This window comes from Gasterosteus aculeatus, chromosome 12, assembly GCF_964276395.1.
Source record: "Gasterosteus aculeatus chromosome 12, fGasAcu3.hap1.1, whole genome shotgun sequence".
NCBI classification, from domain to species: Eukaryota; Metazoa; Chordata; class Actinopteri; order Perciformes; family Gasterosteidae; genus Gasterosteus; species Gasterosteus aculeatus.
In genome coordinates this window covers 15,077,796-15,098,484 of record NC_135700.1, presented here as the reverse complement: position 1 = coordinate 15,098,484, position 20,689 = coordinate 15,077,796, and the positions used below count along the sequence as shown (strand labels likewise).

Below are 20,689 nucleotides of genomic sequence, written 5' to 3'. Positions count from 1 at the left end.
CCGGTCCTCACCGCCAGCCTGTCACAATAAGCAAAGTCAATTTCTAGTGCAGCATCAAGGTTGGAGTTTAACTTAAGGAATCCATTGCATCAATCCTCAGAAGTATACAAGTACAGTGTGTGTGGTTTTGTGTTAAAGTGAAAGATTCTTTATTTACACTTCCTCTCCAGCAATTTAGTGAAAGATGCTTATTGTTACAACAACTAACTAAACCTCATGTAAGATTATAATCATCCCATATTACATACACATCCAACACCGCCAGTGCAAATGATAACATTCGTTACAGAAATGGACATTCAAGGAATGCGACTCTGAAGAAGAACCTACGTTTAACTATTTTTGTCCAGAGCGAGTATTTAATCTGCACTACAGTGACCGCTGGAATGTATGTGTGTGTGTAGGTGTGCGTGTGTGCGTGTTTTGGGAAAACTGTGTGCAATATATTTTAAGAGGACGAGCAGAAGATTGAAAAAGATCTCGATGAATACTTACAGTGTCTAACTACAACCTGCTATTGTGGTCTGACTTTATATATAAGACCTACACACACACATAGACCCAGAGACACACACACACACACTGTTACACACGCACAGTCGCAGGCCGGGTCTAGTTGGACTCCTGTGGCTCTATTCCACAGCCATCAGTCAAGTTTAAGAGTCTGCAGACAGAAGCGACTCCCCCAACACACAAAGCTGGACAAGGCCGCCATTGAGCTCCACAGAAGTAGCCTTTTAGAAACATTTTTGTAGTTACAGCAGTGAAAAGTCTGACTGGAGCAGCAACCTACAGTGGCCCTTTGAGAAGATGTCAAGCACGGGAACAGCCAGAGTTCATGTGTTCATCGACTGGGGAAGAGGTCTGCACAAAATAGTGCCGTTCACACACACACACACACACACACACACACAGCCTAGTGTGGACTTGCCTGCATTTCCTAAAGACAAGAACATAAAAAAACATCCCTCCTGTCCTTAGAGATAGGGATAAAATGTGTGTATACTGGTGTGTGTGTGTGTGTGTGTGTGTGAGATGACATTTTTAGATTCCAAGGACAGGGTGTGTTTCCGCTTTCTATTGTTCCTGAGGCAGAAGTGATCCTCGGTGGAGCAGAGCAGGCCTGTGGAGTAGCAGCCAATGGACAGCACAGGACAGAAAGAGCCCGAGGCTGATTAAAGTCAACTAAAGTCCTTCCTGGACCTTTAAAGCACAGCAGTCCCTCTGCTTCTTCAGGACTCTGCTCACGTGCCATAGGGTGCAAATAGCGATTATTTGGTTGAAATGGGGTAATTGTCGGTTGAGGGAGTGTGAGCCGGGTGAATTCCGCGGTTGAGCGCTCCGCCCGGCTCTTCGCCCACACGACCACCTCTCAGGCTTTAAAGGATGGAACAGCACGTCACATTCATTCTGCTGCCATCTGCAGGACTTTGTCTTACAAAGAACCAAACCAGTAAATGACAGACTTAATGGGGGAGATCCCATAACTTCTCATTTAGCATCAGTTTCAATGTTTTTAACAGAAGATAAAAGCATTGATCCCAAGAGGAGCAGCGAAGACAAATGATTACAGAAAATTGAAAAATATAAGTTAGGACTTTTTAGTGTATTTCTTTAACATTAGAGAACATAAGATGCATAAAAGTAATGTGACCATTTCTCCCATTACATTGTGTATAATACAAGAGAAAATATATTAGTTTGTATTATCTAGGCTACTTTGTATTGAATTAATCTTTATTGTTCTTAGGCAGCATTTAAAACAATACTGTAATCCTTAGTTTTCTAACTATCCACAACACTGAAGTCTTTAAGCTGATATATGTGTTAGAACTGGATGCTGCATTCTGAATCAATCAAATTAAGATTGATTGGCATCCTAAAAGTTTAGGGATAGAATCTTGCAGTAACCCCCAAAACCCATTAAAAACCTGAGAATTGTGCCCTTATTGTTTTAAATAAACACAGGAAAACGGTTGTCATTATTTAAAAAATGTATTTGTATGTACTTACATACCGGTGTCAAAAGAGTATGCACCAAAAATGTCACATTGACCCACAATTACGAAGAGAAAACATTTTTCTTCAATTACAAGTATTGAAAAAACTATGTACAGAAAAAAAGGTCATGGTGACAAGATAGTTCACTAGAAACAAAATTACAGTCACACAATGTGGTTTTAATGACATCTGCAAATAAAGACAGTTATTCTCAACAGCTACACTGTCTTAGTGCTCTTAAGTTTAAATTGTATTTCCACTCAAAGAGTAACATTGTGCATCATCTACAGTTTAGCGTCAGGGCATTTTCAGCGTGTGCTCACAAATGTTTTCCTTATAAGATCACCAGTCAACAACAAATGTATCATCAACAAAAACAAACAAACATTTGAGTGGAAATACGTTTATACTTAAAACATGTTCTAAAGAGGATCTTAAAAGGTTGTTACAACAGAAACAGGGGAGAGCAGAGAACGGTGGACCGTCACTCACTACCTCGCTACCTCTGCTCGATTCCTGCTATCAGATCCTACAGAGGAAAAGTATACAAGCCCACGAAGCCTCCGGCATCTCATCTGGACATTTACAGATTTAATTAGACACAAAGCAGGAATGGGGGGGGGGGGGGGGGGGGGGGGGTGGCGGTGTATTGTTTGGTTATTGTGTGATCAGCAAGAATGAAAGAAATAATGAATGGGTGCTAATACGGGGGGAAATTATAAAATGGCAAACAAGAGCCACTGGACTGGTACCGCTAATCCTTCGGCCCCTCTTGCTCACTGAATCAGGGAAGCAACACATTCAATTTAACTCTGGACTAACAAGCGCACTTTGGCCGCATCGTCAATCTCGACTACAAAAGACACTAATATCCTCTCATTTAATCACTTTCTCTACCGTTATCACGGCAAATCTAACTGCAGCCATTTCGGGTCCTTGCTCTGGTTTCGATTAATTTGAGGATGCGATATGGTGCCTATAAGAAAGGAATTCATGTTCTGTTTAAATGGCACTTTGAGAAACAATGAATGCCGTGTAATGCGACGACCCGTAGGGGGCATTGTGTGGCTACATACTGAAAAGCTGCAACAAAGCGTTCGAGTTACACTTTAGAGTGGGATCGGCAGCCGGTCACGAGAGCCACCCTCAAACTTCCACTGCAACCAAAGGGTGAGGCCGCCATGTTGCGTGGACGAACATCTGAACAATAACAGAGCGGTGAACGTCTGCCTCGTCCTAACGATTCCTTCTAGTTACAAATACCGGGCTATTCACGGTGCCCGGGAATTGTTTAATATTATTATTTAATTATTCATTTAGGGACGAAACATGTGTCCAGCTTCTTTCCAAGAAATAAACTGGAAATGTGGGGGCGAGTTAATGGGAGAATTGGCTTTAAACAGGAGGGGAAAAAAAATACACTGATCTTAGTTCAGCCGATCTTACGTGTAGCAATGAACATCGGTTTTAGGGTGAAACCGTGTTTGTGAGCTAAGGATTAAACAGAACGTGTCTCTGGTGCTTCTGGGTGGCCTCGGACCAGCTGCTCCCTCTGGCACGGCTTCCCTTTCCTTTAGTTGCTTTTAGCCTTTTTGCCATCTTTTCCGTTCTCCTCTGCCTCCTCCTGGCTCTTCCTCTTCTTCGTGTCGTCTGGCTGAGCGGTGGATGGGTGTGGCCGCAGGGTGATGATGATGCAGGTCATGTTGTCACAGCCTGTCCCGTCGCCAGATGTGTCGGGAGCCAAACAGTGCTCCAACAGCTGCCAGAGGACATGCAGGGTTTCAGGTTTCAAAAAAAGTACACGTATTCACGAGAAGCGCACGGTACCAGAGTCAACTATGGATAAAAAACAACCCATAGTACATTACATCCACAACAATAGCAGCGTCGTCGTCATCCTCCCTCTTAATGCCAACATGGCAGGGGCCGCCATCTTGGGAGTGGCATGATCTATGAATGCATTAAATGTGAATCAGGAGCCCTCGCTCACCTCTTCCACTATGGATGAGAGGAGTCTGACATTGCCGCTCTTGTCCGGTTTGATCCGCTCGCTGACGAAGTCCACCACCTCCTGACTGCTCAACACATTCCTGCACACAACACGCGTGTTAACTTTCAGATTTAAGACTAGGGTTTATTATGAATACAAATAATAGAGTACAGGTCTAAACTGCCAATAAAGCTCACCAGATGCCGTCGCAAGCAATGACCATGAAGTCGTGATCGTCGTTAAGGGTCAGAACTTTGACGTCCGGCATCGAAGAAATCATCTGCTCCTCTGCAGGCAGAGCCTTGTTCCTCTTGTAGAAGTGATCACCTGAGAGTCAGAGCCCAAGTTAGAAACTCATTCTGCTCAGAGGGGGAAGTAGACTCAAAAGCAGAAGCGCATGCAGACATTTAGAAACTCCCACCAATTTTTATTTCATTCTTGAACAAGATCTGCTGTAATAAACAGCAGTGCTGGTGGTAGTAATCTGAAAGTCACACAGTATTTAAGTATTCCTTACCAATAGCTCTGGAGAGATTAAGTCCACCGTTGACCCGTCCATCCATTGTCACTTTCCCTCCAGCATTTTTGATGCGAGCGAGTTCCACCTCATCTTCTGGCTTGTGGTCGTACGACATGTCGACAGCTTTGCCTACAACACAAAATGTAATAAATGACTGCCGAGCCCCTTATTGAGAGATCTGCTCCTTTACCGTTGGCTACAGCAGCACAACACGTCATCAGTGTGACCTACCACGCTCAGACACCACGCAGCGAGAGTCCCCAGCATTGGCCACGATCAGCTGTTTCCCCCGAATCAGAGCTACGACGGCTGTGGTGCCGCTGTCCGACCCCGGCTGCGAAGATATGAACATTGGAGACGTGATGCACTGTTGAGACCTCCACCATGCATGACATCAAGGTTAAAAAGGTAGACTCGTCTTTAACAAAGAATGAACTGAACAATGAGCATTTTTTGGTGATAAATGTCAACTAGGAGGTGTTCAAACAAGAAATTGACGGCATCATTTATATTATATCGACATTAACTCCAGACCCACAGCATTGTTTTCCACGCCTCTAATGTCACAATGATTATAGATCTCTTAAAAATATAACATTTTATCCATTTTTTACCGTATGATGCTGTAAACCAACATCTATGTTTATTGGTCTCATGCACCGGACAATTAACCGTCAGCCCGAAATCTAAAGTGATATTTAGACTAAAATGTAAATAAATGCCAAAGCCCAAATTGTTTTGAATCTAATATGAATATTTTGTACAGCTTCAACCAAATGACATTTTCATTGAAATGCCTCTTTCAACCCCTGGTGGTAAATAAGTCTTTAAGCCACTGCACACTGTTGAAGTGTGTTTAGTTACAATCTCCATTGTACACACCTCCTCCTTGCCATCCATTCCAGGCAGGCACATTTCCTCCTCCCCCTCTTCCTCTTCAGAGTCTTCTCCCTCGTCTGTATCCTCTTCTTCGAGCTCACTGCTGTCACCCTCTTCGCTGCCATCCTTATTAAAAAACAGTTGCGGTGAGATACAAAGTTTCAGTTCTTTCAAATTGCTCTATTCGGGTTTCCTGCTTCTCACCTCTTCCTCGCTGCCCTCCTCTTCTCCCTCCTCAGACTCCTCGCTGTCTTCAAAGAACCTGGACTTGGAATCGGCTGCCTCCTTAGTGGACAGAGAGGAGCAGGAGGGACCTGCGTCTCCCTCTGCTTTACCAGCCTTTTCTTCTCCGTTGGCGCTTCCTGAACCCCCACAGTCCGCTGTGGAGAAGAAGTTGGTTATGGCCTTTAAATTCTACAATTAGTTTTAAAATAGAACAGTAACCCAAGGCCCCTTTTCTCCATGGTTGTCTGTTGGAGGACAACAACATAGTTGTTAAAGAAATCTCAGCTGCGTACCTGAACCGCTGCCTTCCCCTCCTGTTCTCCGACAGGCTCGCAGCTTCGACCCGCATGCAGCTCCTTCGCCTTTCTTCGCCTTCCCATTGCTCTCCTCCACCTCTCCATTTACCCCATCCTTCTGTGCCTTCCCAACTTCCTCTTTGTCTCCGGTGGCCTCCGCCTGCGAGGACGCTTTCTTAGCTGCCGCACTAAGAAAGAACACAGAGGCAAAAAAACACACAAAAAACAGCCAAGCACATAAGTCTTATTTACTACTGTAGTTTTACACAACAAACGCAGAACGCTGGACTCTGAGTTACTAAAGCCTAGAAAGACGTTTCTGGCTTTTAGTTGATTTAATTGTTCTTAAAGTCATTCAAATATACAGACAACATAAAAATGTGTCTGAATACAGAAAGTCATGCTTTACTATCACTACTTCCTTAATGTGATGTATGATTTGCATCTAAATAGGGAGGACGTAATACAGTAATCAGTATTATGTCAGCTATAGATAGCCAGAAAGACAAGACTCATACAAATCTGTGATTACTGCACGAGCCGACTTGTTTGAGGTCACCTCATTTAGCAAAAAGGAACTTATCACGGAAATTTGACGGAATCTTTAAAGTCCCAAAGTACACTTCTTCATTGGCCCTTTTGGTCTCCTTTGTGAAAATAAAAAGTGTGTATGATTACCTGATGGCAGCTGCATGCTTGACTGCATTGAGGTTCTGGCCATAGCGTACCAGCAGCTCCTCGATGGTCATTGTGGCTTCCTCGTGCAGTAAAGCAGCCTCCTCTGTGTCCACTGAAAGGAGGGAAGAAACATCAAAACATTTAGATAATGACATAAATGGAATTTGACATTCCTGGTTCTAAACTACGTGCAGCATAAGCACTTCAGGTCATTTTGAGTTCTTTGTATTCTTGTGGTCATAATGACTCCATGTTTCATGTTGCTCTATGTCAATACTCCCAGTCCGTTCTACCATGAATGTGCTTTGTAATGGGCTCCTCACAACACGTCAAGCATTACAACACATCTCATTGTTGGGGGTGTACTCACAATCGTCCTCTTCTGACACCTTTGGAACTGGTGGCTGCTCAGTGGGACGCCCAGCAATCTGGACGAGCTCCTTGATGACCTCCTCGGTGGTCATACTGCTGTCGATGGCCAAGAAGGCATCCTCCAGAGCCTGGAAACATCATGCAAAGGGGAGTCCAGTCATTGGTGTAATGTGTTCCATTCAGTGTTTTAAATAGGTCAGTACTGTTGGAGGGAGCACAAATGGTTACCACTCAGAATACATCGCCTTCACCAACACCTAACTAGCAACTACAGCTGTCGAGCAGCAGACATCTGCTAAAACTTCACGTATCATCACATCAAAATAAAACCCTCAATAATTATCTGTACCGTACCCATGACGCTCAGAATGAAGCGTTTTGTTGAAATACTGATTGCACCTTCAAATACTATTAATACTGATACTAACATTACTCACACTACTAGTGTGTATACGGATACTTTCTTATTAATTGTAATTATTAATCTCAGCTTTTCCTATTTCTATATATTTAGTTTCAGCTTCTGTTCCAAGTCAGTTTGTGCCATCTCACCTTTTGAAGTTTGCCATCTTTGTAAGCCTTCTGCTGCTTGATGATGTCAGGAAGGTACTTTGAACAGTACAGAGCCACCTCCTCACCTAAATAGTACAGCAGGTTGAAAAAGTTCTCAGTAGGTGTGTAGAACAAAAAAAAGGCGAATTTGTGCGTAGTGTCCATATCAGGATCAGGTAAAAAAATCATTGTATGTAAGTGCTAACATAATATGCCACAATCTATCCTGATAATAATAAATAATATACAGAGAACAGAGTGCAACACGCTTACCTCCGTGTCCGTCATACACCGAAAACATGGCTGTTTCTTCATCAAATTCTGGGATACAATTGTGAGCATCCTGTAGCACAACCAAAGGGGGAAAAATTATAATATGGACAATATGAAAGTTTACATAACATTCTGAAACGTCAAAATCATTGCATTCAGAATTCTCTCTTTTGGTTAAATATATCAAACAAAATGGTCAACCCAGACAGTCGTTTAACAACTGCAATCTATTGATGAGCCTTTCGCTATATCCACGTTTGAGAATTGGATTAACGTTACTTTTATGCATTTAACATCGTCATTCTATAGTTGCTGATTGCAACTCAGCCTACCAAAAACTGCATGTGAATGAAATATGGATACAAGTTAATCCACGACAGTTGCGGGAAACTACACACTCTACTGTGGGAATATCACAACCGGCCCTATGCGAAGACACCTACGAAAAGAGGCCTCAACCCCCATGTCCCGCCATTTACAGCTCGAATCAAATCCCCTCTACGTTCTGTTCAACAAGCGGACCCTTGGTGGTCTTTGATCCGGTTTTCCGCCTTAGTTACCTCCATGGAGACGCGCCAGCCCTGCATGGCAGAGTAGCCGTAGCTCATGTTACTGTTGCCGCCATCGGATGAGGTCTTGGTCGTGTTGGGTTGCGACAGATAAGCCCCCATGGTCGTCGGTTGCTATGGCTTTGCACCTGTAATGAACACGGCAGAAGGAAACGTCCCGTGTTAGCCTCACAGATAGAGACACAACCAAGTTAGCTAACGTTACTTTTGTCAGACTTTAGCTAACGTTAGTTGCTAGCTAGCTAACGTTAGCAACGCCACAACAAAAAGTATACGCGTTAGCTTGCTAACATCGGCATGCTAATACACAGCTAGCTGAACTTCCAGCCCTAACCTCTGCCCCCTCCCCCACTCTGCGCAGTTGTACAAAGATCAGACACAATTGTAACGTTTAATTTACCTATTCGGAATGAGCAGGATGAGTTTGTAATCGGATACCAACGAGAGAGAGCTTCGCATAGAAGAGATTGCACGTGTGAAAGCAAAAGCCGCTATCAACAAGGCAGACCCCAGAGGAGCTGGAGAGGAAGGGAGCGTACGCGCATGCGCAAGACCATTTCGTTCCATCAAGTGGGCGTGTTTCAGTTAACGTAAAACAAATACATCTTTATTTTTAAACAGAAATGTATTTATTTGAATTTTAATTAAAAACGAATTTTCTAATCAATTAAAAACATTTAAATTCAACATGTGTGTTAAAAAATACACAGTCCATTTGAGTCATTTTACGTCCATACGTTTACTTTTAAAAAACAATGATAAATACAAATGAAACTATATATTATTATAGATTATTAGAATGATAAATACCATGTCCACAATTGTTTCTTTAAAATTCTCAAACCCTAAAATAAATGGGGTCAGTAGGCCGTTTTGTCTAATCTGAGGTGTGGTAGTTTCATGTTTCATTTATTTTGTTTGATTTATAACTACATGCACACATACAGACATACGTCTACCAACCTATTGGTAGATTTGTAGACTAGATCACGACTCTTTGCTGTCCTTGCGCCGAAATGGTGGAACGAGCTCTCTGAAGACACCAGGACCGCAGAGAGCCTTCACATCTTCCGCCGCAAACTAAAGACACACCTGTTCAGACTCTACCTCGACTAAAGACTAACACATTGTAGCACTTAAATTGTACTTGTAACGTCACTCATCTATAGCAAATTGTAAATTGGCTTATTTGAGGAAATTGCACTTTCTTGTTTCTTGTTCTCCTGAGTTTGTACCCTATGGTTGAATGCAATTATTGTACGTCGCTTTGGATAAAGGCGTCCGCTAAATGACATGTCATGTAATGTAATGTCCATATTTTATTCATATTTTATCACCTTTTTAAACCCTGTTGGCAGCATCTGGCTTTGCTTTCGATGGTGCTCCTGGAGGTACACCAGCAGATGGCGACAAGGGACCAGTTCGTTGTTTGACAACTGCCAAAAACAGTACACGAAGAAGAAAAAAATAAACTTCCATAGATTCAACAGAGCGCGGGAAGCCTGGGAAAAGATGGCGACGGACGCCCGCGTAGAAGCCGACGAGGAGGCGGACAACGTCCCTCCGTCGACTCTAAAATTGTACGAGACACAGTTTTTCGGGTTCACCCCGCAGACTTGTATGTTGCGGGTCTACAGCGCCTTCCAGGACTGCCTGTACGACATTTTACCCGTCGTGGAGAAGGTGTGCGTCCGGCAGCTCGGCAGAGGAGAGTCCGCCGAATCCGAGGAGCTGCTCCGGGCCCGGGCCCGGGAGTGCAGCCGGAAGCTGCAGCGGTTCCTCGATGAGCGCTTCAAGCTGCTGGCCGAGCGGATGGAAGCGCTGCTGACCGAGCGATGCTTCTCCGTGCCGCCGAGCGTCCTGCTGCCCGAGGACCAGTTACACAAGACCTACCCGCAACACATCCAGGTGCGAGCAGGTCGACCACGGATTGTTATTAAGACCTTATTATGACGTTATATGTCGAGTCGGACTTACCGGTGCTTTATTTAGCCCTTGTAACGTTAATTTAACTCACAAATACTTTACATTGGTGTAAATATTTGGACCATGTAGGGTTAATCTTAATGTGTTTAAAAAGAAAAAATCCAGCTAAGGCTTAATCTCTGTACATTAGTGTTATGACACTTGATCTTCCTTTTCCTGGATACCATTACACAATTACCTCTATAGAAGCCATATATGAACACTGGCTGGTATAGTCCGTTCATTTACAATCTTTGTTGGTGTTTATTTGATGGTTAAGAGTAACAAGTTCTAAAAATGACATACAGTCACCACAAGTTCACATATTTGAAGTTATTTAGAAACTGTAAAAATGTTCTGTTCAAAACTGTCAAGAGTTTTTCATGTAAAATCATGTATTTACAACACTAATCGGTGTTATATTACAGGGTTTATATTCCACAATGTTTTGTTCAGTTCATGATCCAAGTATAAAACTAGAGTCAGATGATGACAGGTTTTTATGCAGAAGACAAGTCATTTTTCCTGCTGCTCCAGTTTGTTTAGAGTTTAATCATCATTGGTCATTATATTTCATCCTACAGTGCATTTGTTACAGAATATGTTTCACTCCCACCAATGTGTCTGTCCGTGGTTCTACGGTGTTCATGCTCCATCCAGGAGGTGCTGAGGCTGGAGTCGTCCCTTGCCGACCTCCAGAGTGCCTACGAGGCAGAAGTATGTGCGCGGCAGGCCCTGCTAGCCGAGCTGGAGGAGCAGAGGGAGGTGCAGAAACAGCTGGATGGGATTCTGGCGTGGGTCAGAGAGCTCCAGGCCGCCTGGGTGAAGGAAGGTAACGGCAGCTTCCACGACAGCTTCCAGCTGGTGATGGAGTCTGTCAAGAAGCTGCAGGATGCAGTTGGAGAGGTCTGCAACAAGGCGCCTCCATGAACTGAACTCAGATTCGTTTAAATTGTTCATATCATCAATGAATTCGTGTTACAATGTAAGTGGATATTGGAGAACAGCAGACCTCTCTTTTCCTCAAGGGCAAGGCTTCTACAGGACCTTTTGGCCAACCTGAAAACAGCTTCTTCTTTTTTCCGAGTATGACGGTAACTTTTGGCCACTTGTAAAGAAAACCGCATTCATTCCCTGTGAGAAGAAGATGCAGATAATCCCAAATGTACTTCATAAACAGTGCTCAACAGCAATGCCGGCTGACACGAGTTCTAGTTTACGTTTGTAAATGTAATGTAAATAATAAAGCAAATGAATATATCTGTCGCTTAAGCTGATTTTTAACTTGGTTACTTTCTGTCATTACTGGGCCACATTCCCTCATCACTGTCTCAAAAACCCTTCTCCCTAACGTCTTATTTTCTTGTATTGGCTCATTACTGGGTTGGTGGTGATACTTCTTTTATTGGATAGCATTTTAGGTGTTCATCATATTGTGTCCACCGTCTGGAGAGCTACAGGGAATACCCAGCAGAGGGCGTTCTCTACATGTTAACAATGCAAACCGAATAAGTACAACATCAGTAGTCATTATTCACATTTGGGGCAAAAATATCTGTGCAAATAAAAAGCTACTTTCTCAGATGCTGGTATTGGGGCTTACTTGGCCACTTGAATGTAACTGAGCTATAGCTAATGTTTAGAAATACATGGGTCAAAATTACTTGTGTGGGAAGTTTTATTTTCTTCACCTCCACTATTTCATTTCTGAGAAGTGTTTCACGGTAATTTCTTTAGGGTTCAGATTAATTATTTTCTGTTCAGCATACAGAGTTATACATGAAAAATATATCAATATAATGGTTTTAATAATTTCTCCTCCCCTTCACACTAAAACGCTGTGTTTTCACAGTTGTGTGTTGGGCTGTAGGCGGCGCTAATGCTCATCTATTTGTCTCGTGCAGTCGGAGGCATCACACGGTTCACAGCAGTTTAAACATGTGTCTTTAATATCTTCTTGCAACCTTCTCTCCAGACAGCAACATTATCTGTGAGAAACATGTATTTTATGGATGATAATAGAGTTTGACTGCTGACGTATTAGTTCACTTATTGTCGCTGTCATCTTCGGTCAGGCTACTCAAAGAGATTAAAGGGGCAGAATGTTGAGATGGTTTGGAGTTGAAAGATGCTGCTACAGCCTCTGAACTCCAGACTCATGGGCAAGTGAAAAAATAATACTTCGCTCTATAAATACAAATATTACTGTATTTGGAATGGATACATTTGATATTGTTATATATTTTTTGTAATATTGTACTTTTATGTTCCTTGGTTTTTGGATAAGTAACATTGTCTGTTACATTATTTTTATGTTAAATTCCCTTTGATTAAGTGAAATAATAATTGGCAATAAACCAGGTTCTGATTTTCAAAATGCAACAGCCAGCAGGTGTCTGTTGCCCTTGAATAGAATAACACTTTAAGTACAAATATACACACATTTTTTGGATAATTCATTTTGCTGTGATTGTTGTTACTGACATGTTGACATTTACAGCCCCAAACAACAATTGCAACTAAAAGAAAACAGGAGGTGCAGTGTAAACACTAAACATTTGTTTTAACATTCCTGAAGTCTTTGTGTGTGTCTGTGTGTGTGTGTGTGTGTGTGTGCCTGTTGTGATTAACTGGAGATGTGATCAGCGCAGATGGAGAGGTGTGAGAAGAACTCACCATTTCTGTCTGTGCCGGTGGAGCAGTGGCTTCTGGGAAAAATCATCTTACAGGATGTAAATGATACTCATTTGGAGCTATTTTTTTGGTTTGAGGCAGAGAATCAAACATCAGTTGTCAAAAGCATTTTCTGTGTCCAGTTTGAAGAGTGTGTTTCCTCTACGCTATTTGAAATGAGCCAAGCGGACAAAGAAGAGTATTTTTATCCCTTTGGCTTGGCAATATCATTTATAAATCCAATCCAGAACCCCTCGTCAGTGGTTTCTATGATGCAGAGCTTCCAAGTGGTCTGTGCTGGATATATCGGGCATTATGTCGGGGTAAGAAGTATTACGAGGACTTTTTGTAGTTTAATAAGACCCTAAATCAATCTGCCCGCACAACTCTATCGCTAGATCAAGAACCAAATAAGAATAATGAGAATAAAACATTGATACGTCATACTTTAATCATACTTCAGTATGATAAACTACCACCAAGAGTATGCCATTAGATGGGTTTCACCCCTAATGAAGTAGTAGATCGTATTAGGAATATACACCGTTGATATAAAGTAGGTACCATTTACTCCTTCCGCTTATTCAATCTTTATTGATTACTCACTTTCCACCAAACATTCATATTTTTCCAGTCAGGTCAGGGGAGCTGTGGTGGTGGGACGGTTATTTTTTTCTCCTCTGACTTACTTTGACTTATGACAGACCCTTGTAGATTGCTTTTACATTTTAAATTGACATGATGAGGACATGCTTTGGGGATCAGGTTAATTGGAGACTTTAAATTGCCCGTAGATGTGTGAGTGTGAATGCTTGCATGTCTCTGTGTGGCCCTGCGATTGGCTGGCGACCAGTCCAGGCTGTACCCCGTCTATTGCCCGAAGTTGGCTGGGATGGACTCCTGCCCCCCTCCGACCCTGTGTGCAGGATAAGCGGTTTGACGATGGATGAATGATGAGGACTAAGAGGAAGAAACAACACCATATTTTCCATATTTTGTTGGACAGCGTTGCAGAGCAGGAGATCGTAACCTCGGATTATGTTCTCAGGAGTCACAGCTTCATCTTGGATATTGGGCGCTTCAATTTATAAACCTGTCATTATCTACCCAGACCCCTAATCTTATGATATATATGTAGAGAAACAACGTGTGTGAACTCAACTGACAGCTGATCTTTATGTTGGTGTGCAAAGGTACAATAAATCCTGAACTCTGCCTTCCTTGCCTGCCCCCCCCCATGCTGTTTGACGCCTATAAAAGACAAAGAAATATGAGGACACACAGAAACGAGTGTCAGTGAGCGTGTTAATGTTTGTGTTCGAGGGGAGGCGCAGACAGAAGCTTGTGGAAGAAGAAATAATACAAAAGCAATCGTAATAAAAAGCGAATCCCCGCATTCTTTACCTTCCTTTGTATTGATTTTCACTCTTAATGCAAGCGCATAGCTTCTCTCACGTGTGAGTCAATGGCATCGCCTCAAAGGGACACGCAACCAAGATGTGAACCCACTCGTAAAAACGTTGCTCCACAGAGCAACCAGCGGCCAAAAGGTCCACAGGGGACCTGTGAAGCTATTTATTACACTTCTTCTGGGCTTTAAAATATAAATAGAGACAAATCTTTTTTATTCAACCGGTATACAGCAACGTGTGAGCTGCTGTGTGTTCTTATGCATTTATTGACCTTTGAGTTGTTTAAAATAGTTTGTGTTTATTAATAGTCTAGGTGTGTGTGTGTGGAAGCTGGAATTTTTGACCAATGTATACGAGTTGTGCGAAAGTGTGTGTGTGTGTGTGTGTGAGTAAGTGAGTGAGTGAAGACAACATATGGACAGTGCCCTCCCTTCCTGTTAGGAGGGGAACAACGTGGCTCTCTGTGAACCATAGCTTGGCCTCTGACCTCTGAGGATCACACACACACAAAGAGAGCGACACACACACACACATGAACCCAGATACCTACACATACGCAGATATGCATCCCCACTCAGCCGGCCAGCTGTCCCGCACCGACTGACTGTCCCGCGCGGAGACGGAGAGGAGGTGAGAGTGACGGTCGGGCGCGCAGACAGGATTGTTTTCTCAGGCCGTGAGTCTGGAATTCACTCAGACCCTTTTTTTTTTTTATACCCACGTGTCTCCCAGCAGGGAAACCAACACCCGGCGGCAGAGCCTCTCTTCCCCTCTCAAACGTTACCTCCAACTGTATCCGTGTGACGTCACGGCCGAGGAGGAAAGAAAAGCAGCGAGCGATCGCACGGCCTGGCTTCCATTTCATCAGCTTCCCCAAGAGACTCAAAGTGGTCTCCATCGCGCTTTTTATTTCGCAAGCGTGTGGTGTCAACCCACATTGGGAAAAAGTCAAGAAGAAGCATTGTTAACACAAACCTGCTGCCTCACATTAACTTTATTTTATTTTTTTCCTGATATTTCTGATCTGTTGGCTAATTTATATATGTTTTTTTGTGTTAATATCTCTCTGATGCGTCGTCAAGATTATTTTGAGATATTATTTTCCATTTCTGAATTTCTTTTAGTTGCCTTTGTGAATAGTTTTTAGATATGTAACTATCCAGCCCGTTTATTCACAACAAGCCACAGTCTGACATTGAAAATGAAATGAGTTACGGTGCCTTTCCCAGAGGTTGGATTCACACAATAAAGGGAGATCTTTACAGAGATACGTGTATGAAAATGTTGCAGGGATTACTTTAACATCCACCACTGACTGGTTTCAACTTCAAGTGTCTTTCTGCTGTTTTGTTGATATTCTATGGTGTTTACAGAACAAACACGGAAAAGAAAAACTCTCCCAGCGAGTCCAGATCCTGAAAAACGCTTGTGATCACATGATTGTCAACTTCTACTTTCTCTAAAACCAGTTTTTGGCCACATTAGTGTGTAAATGGTCACTCTTTGTGCAACCTTTCTCTCAAAGTGACCACAGTGACTCTTCTTTCTTACACTGTGGTCTTTCTAAGTGGTTAAAAGATGCCTTGCTCAGTAGCAGCTGGCACTCAGGTAGACAAATTATAACAACTGTATGTCGGCTATTTAAACTGTGACACCGTGCTTTTGGCAGAACACACGCTGTGGGGTAATGAAACGTCGTTGTAACCCCACAGGAAGTCGCTCACCGGGCATGTGTTCGATCGTCTAAGCGTATTTTCAACAGTTAAAGAGAGAAAGGCAGGACAGCGCAGGAGAAAGAGATGAAGAGGTGAGAGAAGGAGGAAAAAGAGGTGAAGAGGAGCAGAGCAGCAGCTGGCAGGTGTCAGGAGTCACAAAGGGCCATCTGTCCATCGAGGGCCATCTCAACACACACACACACACACACACACACACACACACACACACACACACACACACATTCACAGACATTAAACTTTCCCCCTTACAACAACATGCCTCAACAGAGCTCCTTACTTCAGTGTCTCCAACGATTGGCAGACTGAGTGTTTGTTGGCTGTTGTGTTGAGTTCTAATCTTTTAGAAGTTATAATCTTTGTCTTTAACTCTGCAGTTCTTCACCCTGTCAGTCGGTCTTTTCTTGTCTGTAGAGACGAAAGGACAGCTGGGAACAAGTCCAGAGAAGATGTAATGGTGACAAAACGGTGCTGAGGACCAAACACAGAGGGAACAAATCCAACATGGGTGTGTGTGTGTGTGGGTGTATGTTTGTGTGTCTGTTGTGTTGCTCCTGCTCTGAACTCTGCAAACCGACCGCAGCTACTTACCAAGACAGGCATGCATCCAGGAACACACCGCTGACCTCTCACCTCAAACAATCTCTTTTGACTCTTGGGAGTTGTGATAAGTGTGGGACGAGCGCCGGCATGACACATGTTATAACCTCCATCCAAGCAGCAACTTCTGTCTGTGTCAATATTTACATGTGTGCTTTCCCTTTGCTTTGCAGGGTTTGATCTTCATGATGTCCATTATGTCTAATTCATCTTCAATCATAAGTTCAGTGTGCATTTTTTTATATAAAAAAAGTAAAGATTCCACATTATACGATGTACTCTGTTTCTCCTCTTTCTTAAAGAACTGTATATTTTGTCCCCCCTCCCCTCCCCTCCCCTGCCCTCCCCCACACACCATTCACTCCAACCATCTCTCCTTCCTTCCCCATCCAGCAGATTGAGGGCGGATGCTGACAAACACTTCCTCTCTCAACGAAGTTACTTCCTGTCTCTGGAAATCCGTTTCCTGTTCACGGCCACTACAACAGCACTGAGAGCATTCCTCAGGAGTCTCTATCCTGCACACACACACACACACACACACACACACACACACACACACACACACACACACACACACACACACACACACACACACACACACACACTACCCTTGTACATACATTGGCTGTGAGTCGGTGATTTGTTTGTGTTTGACTCAGGCGCATTAGCCTGGTGCTTGTCAGCAGTCGCATCCTGTAACTTGAATGTGTTGGTCTTCTGGGGCCGTCGTTGACATTGACACCCTTTCAATTTTGCTGTGCCGAGCTTAACAATGAGGCGATTTTGAAACGGGGAGGCTGGCACTTTAGAAATTTGTGGCTGTCAAACTGTATTTAGTTTAATTCAGTTCAAGTAGCCCCAGCAGCACAACTAGCGCAAACATTAATAGTGCTGACAGAGCTGAACTCAGGGAGCTGACGGGTTAACACAGTTATTTCGGTTGATGTCATGCAGCTGCATTACTGTTTTGGGCACTGCGGCTTCAAATAGCACAACAAACACACAAACAAACAGGGACCTACATGCACAAACATGCACATGCAAACTCAGTTTACACACACATGGAAGGAGAGCGACTTTATTCTGTATTCAGGTAGACATTACGCCACTACATCTCTGAAACAGTTGTTTGCTGCTATATTAATGCTCTGAATATTGTTTACGGGACCTTTGTGTCACAGCCTGATTCTGCACAAGTATGTGACAGCAGAACTCTGAACTCTGATTAATGAAGGAAATGACTGAGGACCACACAGTGCTGGATGCGACACACACACACACGCTCAAGGGCACAAGGGATACGGACAGAATCAAATGGGCCCATTATCAGAGACTAGCTCACACCCACGGTAACGCATACAACACATACAGTTCCCCAAACTCCAAACTCATTAAATGGATATATGTGCATGATGTCATGGACGCGGAATGCGTTCTTCATTTCGTCATCTTGTTCCCTCTTCCCTCATGTCCTCAGGTCCTCTCCACAACATAGTCCCCCTTCCTGTCGTCCCTCTTCCCTCCCCCCTCCAATCAGTTATCACACACAAACATACACACATACATGCTAGAGAACAACACTTATATTTCGGTTCCTTACATTTGAGTCCTTTTTAAGCTGAGCTCAGAGATATTGCAAATAAAAATCATTCAATTGCGCTCTTTTTAAAGTCCCTGTTAGCAGCACTTCTCCCCTGACTATTGCACCCGTGTTGTTGCATAATAAAAAATTAAATTGCAGTTTACACATTTATATTTGAATGTTTGGTAGGCAAGTATAAGTCCAAACAAATGTACTTAAAAAGCAACATTACCCTGTTTTAATAACTGGAACAGACTTTACAAGATATTGATTAAAAGGCTTTTGATTAAAAGGCTACAAATAGGTTCTAAGAGAAAATGGCCACGTATCACATCCAGAATGAAGATGAGTGCGTTCAGTGTCCATGTGCCTAAAGGCACAATATCAGGGTGTATGTGAGGAAAGAAACCCAACAGGAGGGTCTCTTTGGTTTTTTAAAATTGTGCGGCTGCTGGTGTGTTTGTTCATTGTTGGTCGAGTCTCCTCTCTCCCATCTGCTGCTACTCATTAGCATGGAAACAGGACTGAGAGCGTTTTCACACATACACACACTGGCCATTAATCAACAAGTCAGACCAGGGTCCATTCCCACACATACACACCACACACATGAAAACAAAGACCATACACACAGAGACACAGAGCCTAATCACAGAAACATCCCACAGCACACTTTAGTGGGTCTCGACCACACCTCTCGTCTCAAAAGATCAGACCTGGCAACCTAAATTTCTGTCTATAAAATTTGGCAACCTAGTGATGTCTCAATTGATTTAAGTGATGACTGTTCCCTCGTGAACACACACAGTGAACACAGCGACATTTGTTCTCATCAGCTGTTCTTCTTTTTTACCCTCATGGGATGAATTGGGATTTATTATTGTGTGAATTTGTTGTTTAATTTGTCTGGCCATCATGAATGGCCACATTGAGGAGAAGGGTGTGTTCCTATAAGCTGACTACACCTTTTATAAATAAGTGTAAATGAGTGAACCAGCAAGCCTGGTTGCAGACAAACAGGAAACCACAATTCAGAATGTAGATTTATGGCATTGAGAAAAGTTGTTACAAAACATTAATGTTGATGGTAAAAAGCGGAGAGAACTTTGCAAAGAAACTAATGAGAAAGAAACTGCAAATACACAAAATTGAACATTGAAATTGTGTTGACTCAGGAGTAACACAAGCTGTAAAGTGATATCATATAAAAGCTTCACGTCTCAAGTTATCTTGACGTAAGATTTTTGTTTCCAATTTGAACGGGAAAGCAGTTGAAATAAGAAAATCTAAAATGTATTTTAAGTTTCAATCCCAAAATGAGTAATCAGAGGCAGGAAGCCAGTTTGGTGCAGCCTGAGCAAGAACAATTACCAACATATATGAGCCACTAAATGAGGATTTTAAATATATTTATACAAGACAGCATGAGTTTGCTTTTTTCATTGTGTAAACAGTGATTCACTTTCACTCTTAACACCTGTTGCTGGATACGGTCCAATTATTTACAGCAAACAAATATCAACGCTTCCTTCGAAATGTGTAAGCAGCACACAGAGGAATCTCACCGCAGCGCAAGTGCAGGTCACGTTTACAAGGTGAGCAAGAGACTGCAACAACATCTCAGAACTACAGTAATTACTTGATCTGGTCATATTCATGATATGCAAATACTATAAACAAATGTGTCACAGTTGACCAAAATAAAAAAAATGAATCAAACTTCAACACAAGTCAATTAAAAAAATACCAAGTCAAAGATACCAAATATGTTTGTCTGAAATTGCAGGGAAATGTGTTAGACATCACCCACAAAACAGGTTTCTTGGATGGTTTGTGCGTACACAAGAAACATGCTGGTGGAAGTTTGATCTAATGTGTAAGCACCAAAAAATAAACCCAACAGATGAATAAAGTAAAATCAGATGAATCAGTGAGGAGTTGGGCCTCATCCCAATCTCAGATACAATGAACACACCCGACTTTAAAATCACCAAAGGTATTAGTTTGGTTTGTCAGGGAAGCATCCGTGTTGGTTTCTCCTCTCATTTATTCAGACTTTCCCTTTGTCTGTATGTGATATCGTCCATTAGCCCAGTTATACCGTTTTTTTCTTACGTTGAGAAGCGGCATTTAAATGGGAAGTGAAGGATTTAAGGGGGTTAAGGAGACATTTTGAAGAAAGCATCACAAAGCCTGTATTTCCAAAATTGACGTGAGATATCTCACATCGCCACAGCAACAGAGAGACTCAACCGCCACAGAGCAGGTCCAAGGTGAAGCAGGTGAAGCAGTTGTGTCTTCTTACCTGTTTCCAAATAAGTGAACACAAATTAAACTCATCAAAGAGAGAAAGAGCGAGAGGTGGA

At 42.7% G+C, this 20,689-nt stretch overlaps 2 protein-coding genes across 2 annotated transcripts; one reads left to right on the top strand and one right to left on the bottom strand.

Moving 5' to 3' along the window:
• Positions 1-1,976: 1,976 nt before the first annotated feature.
• Positions 1,977-8,950, bottom strand: ppm1g (protein phosphatase, Mg2+/Mn2+ dependent, 1G). The gene is made up of 14 exons (XM_040167339.2): positions 8,756-8,950; positions 8,347-8,483; positions 7,787-7,856; positions 7,514-7,599; positions 6,960-7,089; positions 6,590-6,701; positions 5,909-6,099; positions 5,595-5,770; positions 5,394-5,516; positions 4,743-4,845; positions 4,509-4,640; positions 4,189-4,318; positions 3,992-4,091; positions 1,977-3,760 (listed from the first exon to the last, which is right to left on the bottom strand). Exons 2-14 carry the CDS (start codon positions 8,455-8,457, stop codon positions 3,575-3,577), a joined length of 1,650 nt encoding a protein of 549 aa, XP_040023273.1. The 5' UTR covers positions 8,458-8,483; positions 8,756-8,950; the 3' UTR covers positions 1,977-3,574.
• An 806-nt stretch (positions 8,951-9,756) lies between these two features.
• Positions 9,757-11,580, top strand: mis12 (MIS12 kinetochore complex component). The gene is made up of 2 exons (XM_040168140.2): positions 9,757-10,263; positions 10,981-11,580. The coding sequence occupies exons 1-2, from the start codon at positions 9,868-9,870 to the stop codon at positions 11,248-11,250; spliced, it is 666 nt and encodes a 221-aa protein (XP_040024074.1). The 5' UTR covers positions 9,757-9,867; the 3' UTR covers positions 11,251-11,580.
• Positions 11,581-20,689: the final 9,109 nt, after the last annotated feature.